At 36.6% G+C, this 16,251-nt stretch overlaps 1 protein-coding gene across 4 annotated transcripts in view; it reads right to left on the bottom strand.

The window, feature by feature from the left end:
• Nucleotides 1-988: 988 nt before the first annotated feature.
• The window catches only part of BLTP3B (bridge-like lipid transfer protein family member 3B), a 47,699-nt gene continuing 32,436 nt past the window's right edge, over nucleotides 989-16,251 (bottom strand). For 3 of the 4 annotated variants that reach the window (XM_077178710.1, XM_054632248.2, XM_077178711.1), the window contains 8 exons: nucleotides 14,285-15,783; nucleotides 13,629-13,804; nucleotides 12,166-12,302; nucleotides 11,323-11,473; nucleotides 7,106-7,362; nucleotides 4,868-4,976; nucleotides 3,750-3,919; nucleotides 989-3,053 (listed from right to left, as the gene is read on the bottom strand). In XM_077178710.1, the coding sequence (XP_077034825.1) occupies nucleotides 2,928-3,053; nucleotides 3,750-3,919; nucleotides 4,868-4,976; nucleotides 7,106-7,362; nucleotides 11,323-11,473; nucleotides 12,166-12,302; nucleotides 13,629-13,804; nucleotides 14,285-15,783 (2,625 nt within the window). In that variant the 3' untranslated portion in view covers nucleotides 989-2,927. Of the gene's footprint in view, nucleotides 3,054-3,749; nucleotides 3,920-4,867; nucleotides 4,977-7,105; nucleotides 7,363-11,322; nucleotides 11,474-12,165; nucleotides 12,303-13,628; nucleotides 13,805-14,284; nucleotides 15,784-16,251 lie in introns of those variants that run through there. The other variant, XM_077178712.1, reaches the window with a different exon arrangement.

Genomic DNA, 16,251 nt, shown 5'->3' with positions numbered 1-16,251 from the left:
TGATCCCAGATTAGGACTCCCAATTAAATTCCTAAGTGAGACAGTGTACAAACAGAACATGGCTAATGGAAATGGGAAATAAAGGACTTAGGCAGAATGGATCCAAGCAGGTATGATCTCTAAAGAACTCCCTCTCCACCAGGCCTTTTATAAGTAATACTGTAAGGCCACAAAGTTTTGATTTAAAACTGGTGCTTACCAACAAAGTTTGAGTTGCAGTGAGAACTGGAACAGCACATGCCAGAAAGATTCAGTGACCAAGCCTGGGAAAGGGCACAGCCTCTTTCGGGTGAGCTGATGTGAAAGCTTCATTAGATATCAAACCAGCATTTCTAAACAAGATGAAGAGTGTTAAGCTAAACTGTAGACCAGTTTAAATTTCCCCAGAAAATGTAAAACAAAACATGGTAACAGTTTTCCTGCCAGACTTCTGGAGTCGGTTTTCTATATACAATGAAGTTCTCCAAACTATCTTCCATTTATGTGTTTGCAGAATAAAAGCAAGAGGCTCTACTGATAGTACAAATTTCCTGTCTAGGAGGTTATGAACACAGCAGAGCCTTGAGGATGAATTATGCCTTTTTTTTTTTTAATTCGGAGGCTTTTTGTAACTACATTTAGTATAACCTATTAGAGCTTAGTTTAACTTTGTACTTTCAAACATTAATAAATTAACTCTCCCTCTGCAGTTTTTTCAATAGTAAAACTCATTTCAGAATGACACTGTACTATCACTCTCAGTATTGTCAAGCTCACAACCAAGCACACCCATCTCCTCTGAAGTGTCCACAGGTGATGTTCAATACTGTGCAATGGCCATGAAGTTGAAAATGTATCCAGTTACAATGAAGTGCTAGGAAGTGATACCCTGAATTTCAACAATTGTACTGAGAAGGGCTGCTTTGGGCAGTTATTTTGGATTTGGTTTGAAATTGGTTTTTCTCAAAACAAGCAAGCTTTTGTTTATGTAGTAAAAAAACTCCAGACATTTGATATTGCTATTTATTTCTTTTTAAAAATTAGATAATTCTCAATGTAATATTCTAGCAACATGCTACTAAGCATTCTATACATTCCTTCTTCAAAATAATTCCAACTAGATCTTGGCAAGGATAAACCAAATAAGAATTACTTTAATAGTACCAACCAGAGTTAAACCAAAGGAGAATTCCTCCCCTGAATCTGACATCATATTTATGTGAAATTGCACCACTCATATTTAATACTGTGTTGTCTTATATAACTATTCAAATACAAATATTTCATTTCTCTGATAGAAACATTGTGTGTATGTTTTTCATCTAATTCAGAATAATAAAATAAAAATTTCCATGGGAATTAAGAAGAGTTTCAACTAGGGTTTCATATGGCAGGCTTTAAAATAGTGCCTGAACCAGTTCTTCCACAGAGCTCTTGGTTAAAATCTGCACACTTTCAATAACTATTTCCAGCAGTGCAAATTATGTGTCCTCCAAAAAGTTTTAATGAAAACAATTTAATTAAAACTGGTTTGACAACCTGAGTATGCAAAGTCAAACCACAGGATACTAAATACTTTTTGAGATTTGTTTGCTTATCTACAAACAGAACTTCCCTCCAAGATCCCATGGAGCAGAAACAATTGTGGTAGCAATTAGAAGATTTTCATTTGTCAGATTCAAGGTCACTAGTTAAATTATTCAGTCAGTTTTACTTCCAGCAAAGACAAACTCTTACAGGCATGTATGGTTTTGTACATTGTTTCCTAAATTGTTAAGAAGCAGACTCTTATAGTCTCTATTTTATGGTGTTGTGCTTTTTTACTTATTCATCTGTACCAGTTTTTAGCTGAAAATTATTGTTCAATTTGTACAAATCACCCATAATTTAAACTGTATAATTACATTTCATGTAATCTCACAATTTCTTTGGGTAATTAAGTGATTCTCTACAGCTTTTTTATCAAAAAAAAAAAAGAGCAATATACAACTAATGAATCCCAGTAGGATTTTCCCCCCTCACAAGCACTGACATTATTTATTTAAACACACTGAACCAAATCCTTGGGCATGTCTGATGAGTTGTGCAGGAATCAGACATGCATGCAAAATGGCTCAAAGCTCACCTGTCACAAAGGGCCAGATCCTATATCAGGGCTATATCCTCTTCACAGAGAAAGGAAAAATAAAGTGTGAATGTCTAAATTACATCAACTGTACAGATACAGTGGACCTTCAAGCAGAAGGAAAGCCCAGTAGTATGCCCTCTTATTTAAATTCTCCAGCATTTACTGTTTTATTTTAGGAGTGCATATGGAAAGGATATACGGAACTCTATAGCACCAGAGGATTGTACTTAAAATCCTCTCGGGGCAAATTACACTGAATGTAGGGCCAGTTTAGGGCTGGTATTTTAATTTTCAGTAGCTATACTATTCTAGAGGATCTAGCCTGTATCATCATAGTGCAAATGTAACCTCTTCTATAGATATCTTCTGGTAACAATCAAACAACATAACCTTAGAAAAAGAGGTATGCCTTGTTAGTGAGGCATGGTACATGGACTCTGCTATGTACCCAGGCACCTTCTTTCATTGCAGAACCATCCACTTTTCGGAAAACATTTAAAAAATAACATTTCCTCTGATAATATTAAAAGTAGATGATATGATTTTTTTCCTCAGTAAATTAATAAAGTACAGTATAAACTGATTTTTCCAAAGTCATTTCAGTTTAAAATGGACTGAGAAAAGTTACAATGTTTAATGATAATTTCAGAAGAGTACCTGGTTCACAAACATTTTTTTTTTGTAATGAGAAAACTGTCTGTAAGCAAGAAAATAACCACATTTTCAAGTGATTTGCAGACAGTATGTTAAGCGCCACCACCACCTGCACTACGATGATGATGCTTTGTACCAACAAACAGACAGGACACAGAACAGTGTCCTACTGATGATCAACATTCATCCTCTTCATGCGATGAAGCAGGGCATCTTTTTCCATTTGGACCTCAGCAAGAGCCATTTTGGCTTTGGCTAGTTCCTGTTTGAGACATTCATTTTCTTCAATAAGCTGAAATGAAGGGGTTAGAAAAGAAAGCTATTAGCATAACTCCATCCTGATGACTTTTTCCATTTCAGTAACTTCTAAAAAACCAAATGCTTGCATTCATTGCTGGGCAGAGGTTTGCTGAGGCTGAGCCAATTGCAACTTATTCTCAGTCAGTGAGCGTAGAACATGGAGAGAGTTAATGCAATCAGCTCAAAAGGTGGGATAGATAGTGTTTCAGCTGTGCCATTTCCATTCTAGAGTGGAATGGAAATGACCCAAGATTGTGAGCTCTGGGACCAGATTCTTACCCAGTGAGAAAAACAGCAAAATTAATGTGTGGGTTCTGTCATCATCCATTCAAAATCTGGTATGACTGATAGATCAGTACAGATCTGACCAAACAGCTAAGTCCCTTGTTTTTGGTAGCTGTGTTGTACAGGAATGAAGGAGATGGGGAGAAGAAAACTCCCTTATAAAATTTCCTCTGACTTAAAGGAAAAGGGTCAGTGTGCAGTTTATTATTACACTATTTAGAAAGCAGTGTTAAATTGCTGAACCACACCATAATATCCACGATCCGTATCTTCCACTTCCAACAGATTTCTAAATAAAAGTGTATCACAGGCCCACCCCCAGACAGCCTTACAATTATGATTAATAATCATTGTAAGATAATTTTGAGGGGGGAAAGGTGAAGTCAAAATGAGTTTTTTATACCTCATTTTTAAGGAAGTCAGATGAATCCCTGCTTGATTTAGAAGGTCTGGGTGTTTCCCAAATAGTTTGTGTGGCTTGGTCCTGTGTTTTACGTTTGACAGATCCCACTGCTTGCTGCAATGTGCTGCTTGAATTCTTCATCTTTGACACATCGTTTACTTTTTGATTGTCTGCATTACAGAAATAGTATGCAGAGGTTTTGTCAAAAATTTTTTAAGCTTTATTCTTATCAGTACAAAATTAAATCCACCTAAAACAAATATACTTATAATATTAAGTACATTAATATTTGCCTCTCAAAATCAAATTTAAGAATAAAATGTAATTAAAACTCATAACCTTTTAGAGGAAGAAAGAAACAATATGTAACTTCCAGCCTGGAGAAAATAAACACATTTTTATACCGACCTGTATCATCACCACAGAATATACACTCTGAATAATCAGAAATTTGAGAACTAATAATATTGCTATTAACTTACTGTCTCCAGGTCTCTCTGAAGACTGTATTTACATTTAAAGCCACAGTGAGATAAACCTGCAGAATCACGTTTTTAAATTAGAAAATAACCTTAATTACTTGCCATTAAAGAAATTTTCTAGCATTTGTAAGTGAAGTACACTATATAATACCTCTTAAAATATACTGTTTATTTTACTGTTTATTTACTGTTTATTTTTATTACTGTACATTAAGTAAAGAGGTCAGGGTCATAGTTTTACAGTAGTTTCTAAAACTACCTGCAACACAAAACAATAAAGACAGCAACCACCTTGGAAATCTGTAAAGAAAGGCAATTTTTTTGTTTGCTTTGTAGCAACAAAGGAACCCTAAACTTATCATGATGATGTGATATGCACTGATGAAGCATATCCTGATGACATTATAAGCATATTTTTTATTTCTCCCAGATTGATTCAACTGTGGGTTATCATAGCCAATACACTATTCAAAAAGGTAATCTTCCTTTTTGTGACTACACTTAGAATTATGGCATATGGCAACACAGCTTACACAAATTATCAACAGTTATCATTTCATAATTAGTCACAAGTATGCACAAAGGAAAAAACAACAGGATTATTGAATTGAGATCAAGGAGCAGCAATATACAAACCTCTAATGAGAAAAGTGCCATCATCATTTCTTTCTATCCAGAGTATGTCAATATGCAGTTTTATGGGTACCAGCTCAGATGCCTTAAGATTTTCGCGTGGACTGTCATCCTAAAAAACACACATAATAAAAAATGAGTTTACAAGGAAATCAAAATAGATAAGTAGGATGTTTATTTAAACATAAGTGGATTTAATGAAACTTGAAAGGGAATGTTTCAGAGAAGAATTTTCTAATGGGATCTCCACTAAACTTTGGCTTCCTTTTTTTTCCCCCCAGGGATCGTTTTAAAGGCTCAAAATTATCTCTGGAGTAAGTCTGCTCAACTCAATATATAGTCCGACTAAGATACTTCAAAGTGTTTTTACAGACATCTCAATAAGATTATACCCCAACTCAAGACATTTGTTAGCTCAGGAGCTGAGTTACAGATAAGAAGCCTGTGCTATATAGTGTCTGATTTTCCCTTGAACTATTTAAAGATTGAATGGGTACAGCTATCATTCTTGAGCAGATTTTGTCTTTTCAGAATTTAGTTTGGGATGACACCAGCAGCAGTTTAGTTATACTACTGTATTAAACACAAGAGAAACTTCACAAATTACTTCTTTGGTGTCTTCCCAGGAAGTCTTTATAGTTCATTATCCCTGTTAACAGAATAACGAAGCCAGTATAATCAGAAACTATACATATCAGCATTAAATGTGTACCAAGAAAGCTGTTGAGATATAGCTTCCAAAGCTTCTTGAAACAGCATTGAGATTGCAGCAGAAAATGCAAACAATAAAATAATCTTTCCCAAATTCCTCCCCTGCCATGAAACACACTGCGTGAAGTCTCATGCAGAAGAAATAAAAGAACATACTGCAATGAATAGGTAATGCAGCACACATTTGAACCATATCTTCTCACTCTATAATACCCAACAACTCTAGAGAAATGAATCATCTCTATGTCAAATCTGCAGTTTGTCAACCATCATGAGTAACTGCACCATGACTTGTGTGCACTGCTGAGTGAGCACTTTGGTGCTTTTGCTGCCAAGTAGAATCTTGTTGCCAGTTTATTATTGTACATTCGCCATCTCAAGCAGCTGCTTTCCCAAGAACATTTTGCTTAAGTCTGCCTTCTTGCCAATAAACCAGAACAATCCTGGTTTTAAATGCAAGTGACTATGTGTAAAGGTTTTGCTATTTGCATTTAGGCATTCATGTTTGTGATCCACTGAAATCTGAGGAACAGATTCACAGCTCTTACAGAAAATGTTTATGCTAATCCTGTAGAGGAGGAACAACTCTAAGAGTGCCCAAAGATCCTCAGGGATGGAAGGGCTGTATCACTGAGGGAAGGAATACTGATGTATTTTGAGTAGAACACAAGACAATTGCCTTTCCAGTCAATAATGATCTTGGCAGAATCAAGACCTTAGCCCCAGATGTAGAACTGGAGCTGCTCTTCCAGTCTCACCTTGTTCAAAGTTTGTATGGGTGACTATTACTGTCCAAAGCAATGTAATAATTCCTTATGTTTGTTTGTTTTTCTGTTGTTCTACACTCCTCAAAAAAGTGTCCTTATCTTTAAATTTGGTGGGTGTGCAGCACAGAACTCACCCTCTTATTTAAATGTCTGAAAGAAAGTCCCCTAAGAGACTTGAACAGAAGTGTTCTTTTAATGTTACTATTTTAAGATATGGTGCTGAAAAATGCTTGCACTGTTCAGTATCTGTTTCTAGAAGAACATGAAATTTGGGTTGTGTTCAAGTGGTTTGTACTGGAATTCTATAACCCTTCTCCTTATTTTGTACAGAACTTTCATTGCAAGAGCTACCCTCCAACTAGGAGAGAGAAATAACCTTTAAAATCCATGCTTTGCAATTAGAAAACATATCCTTTGCTAAGCAAAAAAGCCCAACCAGAAAAACCCACATTGTGCCTCTAGAACCTTACATATAAAATTCCCAGACACCATCACTCTACAAGAAAGATTTGGGAGAGGTGGAAAAAGTATAAAATGTTAATTCAGACAAATAGCTCGTTCATGCAGAAAATTCCCCTCCAGGCATACCACAGAACTAACCAAATCTATGGATTTTAAAATTGTTTTAGTGTTATCTATAGACCTTTCAGAGTATGATAGCAGTTTCTTTGAAGTTAACTGTATCCAGATTAGTAGTTTATCATCAAAGAAACAAGAACACAATTTTTTTTTGGAGCAGCCAAGTATCTCATTGTTAACATACTTTTAAATTAATCCTTGCATTAGAAACTTTTATCTTCATAGGCATCACTTCTGCGACAGTTTCATCTTCTAGAAAATGCTGAATGTTTGTGAGAGAAGATGTTAGAAATTCAGCACTGAAGTTCTCCACATGACACTGAAGAAACCCATTTTTTACAGCGAGCAGGGAATGTACAACAGCACTAGGCCCGCTTTCCCATCTCAGACTAATCTCAGGTGATGAATTAACAGGTCCAGCCACAGATTTACAGTCAGAACCTGTTGCAAAAAGAAAACAAATTTGCATTAAAATTTTGCATTGTACAGAAAATCAATTATGATGTAATTATTTCCACCTCTATTGTCCAACTTATTTCCCAAATGGTATCATAGAGTTATTATTCATTAAAAGCAGTGTTGCAAATACAGAACTTCAGAGCAAATTTCTAAGTATAGCACTTCAAAGTACAAAAATAAAGAGTACATAAAAAGGCTAGTACCTCACTGTGACAAGAGAAAAGACAATGCAGAAGTATCACCATCCACAAAAATAAAATTGTTTCCTTGGTGCCTTAATGGTGGATAACCAATTGTTTTTTATACTTTTCCACTAAGTCATTAAATTTCAATTCAGAAAAACATTAAAGTCACTTCACTCTCTCAGGAGAGCAGGTATTTTCTTGGAAAGGCTGAACTTCCTAACTTAGGAACCATGAGCAGCAATGCAGTAAGATAGAGAGTATGACCACATATGCATTACTTGAGCAGCAATAGACTTGAATGTTAAAAAACTGTCACTTTCCTGCTAATTTCAGTATCTTTAATCAGTAAGGACAATTACAACATTCAACCTAAAAAGTTCTGAAAACCATAATAAACTAAACTAAAGAAAACTAAAATAAAAATTTAAGGTAACCAGATTGCGGGAGGTCGGCAGTGAGCAGTAACCATTTTTTGTATAAGGTAGTTCCCCATGGGATTCTCAAGTCATGGCATGACTATGATGGCTGACCTACAGAAATTATCTCTATGACAAGAAGCACAATCACAGTAACAGAAAAAACAAGCATTGAAAGGTGAAAGCTACCTCAAAAAAGAAACTCAAGAAAAATCATCTGCATTATGTCAATTCATCATGCAACAGACACTGCCTAGAGCTACAGCAGTCTGACAAGGTAATTGATTTGCTTTCCTATTTGTACATTAATTGGGTTCCTCTTCCTGTACAGTGTGCAGGTTCATGGATGACCTGGCACAGCAGCAGAGTCAGGACTTGTGCACTTATCTACTGGCACTAGAGCCGGGGTAGATGGACACACTGTCGATCTGGGCAGACAAAGACCAATGACAAGATGTACATGAGAACCTTCAGCCTGTGTGGTGAACCAGAATCTCTCCCTTTGTTACCTCTGTGAATAGGGGTTTCCAGAACACTGACAGCCACGACTCCATCCTTCCATCTTTCCAATGTTTGAGAAGTGCTAAATCTCATATTCCCTTTCTCCACAAAAACCCACTCCAAAAACCAAGCAACCAACCAAAACCATTCTACAAGTATCAACTATCTTTTTAGGCTCAGTCCAGACAAAAGTGAATAAACTACCAGCAGCCCAGGAGAAAGAGACGCTCTCCAGGAGAAGAACAATGACCACACTGTTTAATGAATCTCTGCAACTGGTTCAGGAAACTTTGTTTCCCTCAAGGATGCATATACATCCCACACATACAGATAAAGAAATAAGCAGTAGGTGCCCTAAGTATTTCTGCACCTGAAAAGAGTGCCTGCATCATTGCTGGAAGTATCCAAAGTACAGAAAAAGAGCAGAGGAAAAGAACATACATTTAGTCTCAGGCTTGAGTCAATTTTAGTTATCTTGCAGATACTTGAAAGGGGCAGAGTCAAGGGAAGATGGAGTAAAAAATGCTTTAAAAAAATCTGGAAGCTGCTGTGAACTGCTGTTGCCTTCTAAGAAGCAGGTTCAGCATGATTAGATCTCAGTAAAAGCACAGCCCTCCCACAATACTTCTGCCCTCCTTCTTTTAGTCTTGCTGCCAGGCAAGATCAGATAAAGTAGCAGTCCTGCATCCAGCCCTGCAGGGAATTGCACAGCTGCCATGTAGCCAACTTAGTCCAGCTTTTAGCCACATTCTTCCCTTTTTACATCCACTGTATTAACAGCAGAGTACATTTTAAATGGTTATTTTCATCCAGAACATCTTGGAGACTGTAATTATTAGTTGAGTATTCACTGCATTGCATGGTTCCTCAGATTACTGGTTTCAATTGTTAATGCAGCACTTGAGAAAGTTTTATTAAAGGTCTTGAAGAGGGAGGTTGCTTTTATTGGGATATTACACATTTGCTCACCTGTTCTTTTAGTTGTATTTTGTTACTATTAACTCTTTTAAACAGTCTCTTTTGATCTGATTCTCAAGCTTTTCCCAAACATTTTCTCTTTTAGTTCTAATAGAAATGAATATGGGACACACGGAGCAGAAGATTCCTGACAGTACAGAAATCACAGTGAAGAGAAAAGATCAGTCGAAAGAATGTGTACATTACAGAATAGGAGTGACCAGCAATGCATAAAAAACCAAAAAAAGTGTTGTTGGCTCATCCATTCAGGTACCTGCCAGAAAGAGAAAGGAAGGGATACGAAGTGGAAGTATTTGGAGATTCCAATCATGTTATATCCTTTCTACCCACAAAATAATTAGACAGTGCACAAGCCTCTCATTATCAGCTGAGAAGCATTGTCATTATCAGAGGCTCCAGCTGAAGATACAAAGAAGAGCAGGAAGGTGGTATGTTCATATTACTTACTCCCTCCAGCTTTTACAGAGTATATGGCAGATAACCAGAAGTCAATTTGCCTGTATGAACTGAAGGTCAGCCATGAGTCCTCCCTGCTGGATGTTCTCCTAGCCTTCAGATGTTGACTACAACATCATGCAACAGCTGCTCAGGCAGCAGCTGCTGGCAGTGGCTCAGCTTACCAGAAAATGTGTTCTTTAGCTAGGGGATCAGAGGTTGAACCACCTCCAAAGCTGAAGCACCTGCTGAACAAAAGCCATGCTGATAGAAGCTTGGAATAAGAAAATGGCAGCCAACAGCTGCTACAGCTATTTCCTCAGAAAGGAACTGAACAGAAGCCGGTGCGTCAGGGAAACCCAAAAACCCTATAGTGCAACAGAGCTAACATCCAGCAATCCATGTAGAAGGCTGGCAGAGGGGAGCAAAGCAGACTGTGACATGAGCTGCCACACCAATACATCATGACAAGGAAAACAAATCATCCACGAGAACTCGGTTTTTCTGGCAAAGTACTCATATTGTACTCATATTCTTGGGCATGAGTACAATATATGAGTACATCTACTGTACTCATGCCCTAAAACAGCTCTGAAAGACACCAGTTGATCTAGCTGTGCAAATATTTGGCATGAAACTATACTCTTTGTATTAAGTAAAAAAAACCAAAGACAACCAACCAACAAAACCCCCAAAAAACCAAAACAAACAAAAAACCCAACTGAAACCAAAATAAAAACAGTTGTCTATCTTTAAAGCTCGTATTTCCTGACAGAGGAAATATTTAAAATTTTCTTAAACCACATATTTTAAGCCTGTTTAAACAGTGTATGTCATTTAATCTAGAGAAACCGATCCTGATAAAAAAGAAACATTCCTTCAAAGGAAGGTACATAAAGCCAAGTACTATTAGAGTCATAAGGAGTTCCATCTTCAGGGAACAGTAACACAATGCAATGTGTCATGGTTCCACCCCCAGCAGCCAGGCCCCACACAGCCTCTCGTTCACCCCCCACCAGTGGGACTGGGGAGAGAACTGGAAGGGTAAAAGCCAGAAAACTCGTGGCTTAAGACAAAGACAGTTTAATACAAAAAACAAAATCCAAGAACATAGCCCCATACCAGTCACTATGAAGACAATTAATTCTACCCCAGCCAAAACCAGCTCATAATGCAGCTTACTTTATTTTCAAAAAAGCAAACTAATGACCAGAATTCAATGCAATGCACCTTTTTACCCAAATGATCATATACAGTTCCATTTATTTATTCTTCCTTTTTAATGTATGGCAATGAAGAAAGAAATCAGAGTTCTAAACTAGCATTAAATGGATGCTAGTCTAACATAAAACTGTGTTTTCATTTTTATTTACTTGGAACAAATGTTTCCAGCTCCAATTTCAACACACTGAATTGTTAGTTCTTACCAACAGTTCGGTTGCACAGATATTGTCGAACACCAATATTTCCTAGCTGGTTTGGTATCACTTGGTTGACCTGTAAGCATATTTCTGTGTCTTCTCCTCTGATGTCAATTTCACCATTAATACCAAATACTTGAAAAACCACAACAGACATCTGTCAACAAAACCCAGATAAAACAATATAAGATTATAAAATTATTTTACAGTGATTATTGTTTGTAAGGTATGTCTATACCTTTCCCATCACAAAAGGAAAACAGCCCTTTGTATTGAAAGCCCTTGCTCACAGAGAAGCAAAAAGTTTTCTCATTTTCTTGTTCTTTTCTTTTTGTACACATTGGCTTCATAATGGATTGCTCAACAGCCTGTCCAAAGATAGACACTTGTACTGATGCCAATTCAGAACTGGCTAGAAAAGCCATGGAAGTGAGATAGAGTTTCCTTACTGACAGAGAAGCTCATGACCTATGTGATACCTGAAATATCAGGTATCTGACATTACCTACAACTGCATTCAACTTTATGCATATCATAAGCACAACCAAGCACTTGCAGTGCTGAATCAAACCAGGTTAAAAAGCTAGAATAGGCTACTAAACTTTGGCTATCTGCATAGTAGTCGGCCCTTTTTCTCAATTTACAGGGTTGCAGTATTTTTAAAAAAGAAGCAGAAGCCAGTTTTAAGTCAGCTTTGGTATCAGAAGATGTGTATCCATCATCATTACTAGTATTTTGGATTCATTTTTCTAATGACTCAAAAAATCGCCTCTAAAAGGAGACATTTTAGTTGTGCTTTAAGGTTTAATTTACAGAATCATGTGTTCTAATTGAATTCAATAACATTACCATTTCTTCACTAGTCTCATGGGCATTTTCTGAAGCAGCACTCATGGCATCTGGAGATGACCCATCACAATTTCCCATCACTGTGCCTCCTTCATGGACATTTTCTGATGGGCTTTGATAGTTTGTGGCTGTAATACCTTCCAAACACACATCAGAAAAATGCGAATTTTTAGCACAGCATAGCACAGCATAATCTTAATCACTTCTCCATTAAGAATAAAGTCAGTGACTGTTAGTGAGTGCACACATTAACTCATTTTTTAATACGAGTTGAGTGGCTTATTAAACAAATATTTATAACTGAACTGCCAAATCCATTCCTCCTATAGACAGTTCCAAGTTCTAGATGCTAATCAAAAGTAAAGCAGGATATAGTGGCAAAACCAATACAGCACTCTACATGCATTGTTAAAAAAAACTGTGAAGGCGTTTTTTAGTCTTCCAAATCAAATAATATAAATATGATGCAGCCAGAAAAAAAAATCCAAGCTGTGTATCTAAAATACTGCACAGTGCCTTTAGAGCATATGCTTGTATGTTTAGAGAAGTAAGCTATATATCTTTTTGTTAGAGCAATCATAATCATGGTAGTGTTTCCTTGACAACTGGAAAGCATAGATACTTAACCTGCAGTTAAATATTATTTAACAAGCTAAAAAGACATATAAAGGTTATTTAAAATGGAAAGTGTATTTCATGGCATACTCCCACATAAGCACATGCAGGAATACTCCTACAATTCAAATATATAACAGGCTTGCAAGTGAAGCAGTCTTCTCATTATTTGCTCTAGACTGAAGAGAAATCCTACAGAAAAAAACGGTCTTATGCTAATTAGAATTATCAGAAAAGAGGTATCAATAAGGTCTTCTTACTCTATTTCCTGACATGGGAAAACTATTTCATCAGTATATACACAGATGAGCAAGAATTGGACAAATACCTGCTATTAGACAGTCAATACTTGGGAAATACTCCTTGAGGGATGAACTGCAAGGAGACTACCAAACCTATCTGACTGGTAATTAGCACAGTGAGCATTAGTGAAAATTCATTTCTTTTTCATCCACTTCTAAAATGAAAGCTTCTTTACCACTTCAAGTGTAACACTGATTCAGGCTCCAACCTGTAAGTGTTGCAGCCAAAGCAGTTGCTTTCAAGCATAGCAAGGAACAAGTTCTGCCTAATTCAGACTTGCAACACAGTACTTCAATGCTCTTACTTTCTTTAAGAGAGGAAAATTAAGCAGTGTTAAAATTAAATAGTGCTGCTTAAGTAGCGCACGTTATTACTTTCCCCTGAAATTATATGTGGTGAATACACTTGATATTACTGGTGAAGGTAACAGAAATAGTCTTGTAAAGTATCCAGGATTTGCTGGACTAGAATCCTTTTGAGCATGACTTCAATAACAAACAACATTTTCATGTATTGCTTAAAAATATTTTGTGAAACCTGCTTACCTTTCTCCAGAAAGCTTTGACTATCACTTCCATCACTCTCTATCAAATGATCCTCTAGCATCATACTATCAATAGAGATGGTATCCAGAGAGACTTGTGATGGACTTCTCTTCATATTTTTGTAAGAAACAGAGAATGCAGGGAGGTTGGAGGAGCAGCGTTCCTTGGGCTTAGCACTTTTAAAATATAAAGATATGAGGAAAACATTATTTATATTAAATAATACATAGAAGTTACATTAAAAATTCCTCTAAACCAAGCAAGATATAAAAGAAAAAGTCCGATTATTCAATAATCCTTTGACAAGACAAGGTAAATGTAGAAACAACACATATTCATGTAGGTATTTATGTCAATACTTCTCTCAATACATATTTCCTAACACTTAAACTAAAAGTATATAGTTTAAATCAATTAATTAACACTAATTTTAACTTTCACTGAATGCTGGATACTGCATAACTTTTTACGTGTTTTAAAAATTTTCATCTACTAGAACACAGAATCACAGAACAACCTGAGTTGGAAGGACCATCGAGACCACCTCTAAAGATGTTCCCTTCCTGACTGCTGAAAGTACTGGAAGTCTGTTGCCAACAAGATTTCTAAATCTTTTCAAAGAGTAGGAAAACTGTTTTAGTATTAATTTTCTATACCTTGAAGAAGACTGGGATGCAAACATTTTAACTGAAGCCACTTTGTCTTTGTTGATTTCAAGCTCTTCAGATTCTAAGGCAGTTTCTGTTTCCAAGTCAGCGACTTGGTTAGGACAGCCTTCAGTTGTGCCTTCCTGTTCATTTAACTTATTTGAGAATATGTTTCTGTCATCCTCTTTATCAATGAAAAATTCAGTAGAATCTTCTCTCTTATTTAGAATGGACACCGAATCCCTAGGATTCAAACTACTTTTCTCACTTAGAGGTCCACAGACCTCTTCAGAATCACTTCTGCTAAAAAGTCCACTGCTTCCTCCTTCACTCGTATCTCCCAAACCTTTATCTGATGCATCATCAGAAAATGACATTGCTTTCTGAAAATCCGTATTACTGTCTGATTTAAACAAAAGAGGATCTATTAAAATTCCTTTATTAACTTCAGCATTCAGAGGCTTGCAGTCATTTACATAACCAAAATTAGTAATACTGGCTTCCACTACCTTACTACCAACTAATTTACTCTCTGAAGTAAGAGTTTCTCCGTTTCCCACAGGGGAGAGTTCTGATGCCATGGTACTTCCTTCTTCCTCAACAGGAGATTTACAAGGGCTTCCCTGAGTCACTGGATGGAGCAGTAAGGCTACTTCTGCAGTTTTCAGCAGAATCCCAATGCAGACATCTGTTTGCTTTGCAGGTTTTCCTGTCACTGCCTCTACGTCCTTCCTTAAGTTTTCCAGGAGCAGTACAAGAGATTCATGGAGAAACAGCAAAAAAAGATACTGGTAGTGATTGATCTGCACGCTTACATGTTTTTGAACATGGACAAGAACATGTACATCTGCATCAGAGGAAGAGCTTTCAGAAAGCACTCCTGAAGTCTCAGACATTTGAATGCCATTGGTCGAAGGCTCTGTCTCACTGCTGTAATACTCCTTTAGAAGTTTCTTACGTTGCAATCTATTAGAGAGATCACTAGATTCACTTTTTGGAATGTTCAAGGCTGTCTGATTACGGGATACAAGCTCTTTTTGTGACTTTGCAAATCTTATTGGCTGGCAAATCCAAAGTGAAAGTGGGAAAGAGTCCACAAAGCTTACTGGCCGGCCTTTCCCACTTTTCGTTCCTTCGTAATCTATCCAAAACTGGGAAAAATGCACGGCCCAAACATCAGTAGCTGCAGATGTCTTTAATGCATATTTATTCAATTCTGGAATGATATAACCTTTGTAAACATCATGCATTTTGGTATCTTGTTCATGAGCATGTCTCTGGAAGATTGGATGTAAAAGATTAAAATTTTTGGGGGACTTAGGAAAAGTGGTGAAATTTCTACTGAAAAATTCAGAGTCCTTGAAGTTCTGAAACAAAGCTTCTAGATCAGAGTGTCTGCAGTTTGGGGAGCATCTGGTATTCGTAGCAATCATCTCTGAACTTTGAATGGAAAGTGCACGAGGTTGATCTTTATGAATTTCAGGTTTGTTTTCAAATGGGATGATGATCTGCAAGGGAGAAATAAATTTTTTCTAGTTAAAACTATGTAGATTAAGAAGGTATACAATCAAAGAAACAAAATAATAGCCATGACAGCTGATACAAAGGAATATAATTATAGTTTTATGAGAAATCAAGTACAGTGAAACAGAACAGGGATAAGTTGGGCTGACAGACTAAGACTTATGTTCTCTCTCATTTTTAAGAAGATGCTGTGGCATCAATATTTTTACAAAACAGCAGGGTCTCAGGCTTTTCATCAATATTTGCACAGAAACATAAGGGTCTCAGGCTTTTCTTATCTGAAGGTCTTAAATTTAGTTCAGCTATATTAGGCTGAAGTGGCTCATTTCCTCAACTCAAGCAACTTGGTAAAATGTTTCTTCAAGTGTTTCCAAAATTTATGGCTTTGAAAAACAGAGAATTATAATTTGGAGTTCAATCTGGTATGTCAGATAGGGTTTTTCACCATATGG

Source organism: Agelaius phoeniceus, chromosome 5, assembly GCF_051311805.1.
Source record: "Agelaius phoeniceus isolate bAgePho1 chromosome 5, bAgePho1.hap1, whole genome shotgun sequence".
Lineage (NCBI taxonomy): Eukaryota > Metazoa > Chordata > Aves > Passeriformes > Icteridae > Agelaius > Agelaius phoeniceus.
This window is presented reverse-complemented; position numbering and strand designations above follow the sequence as displayed.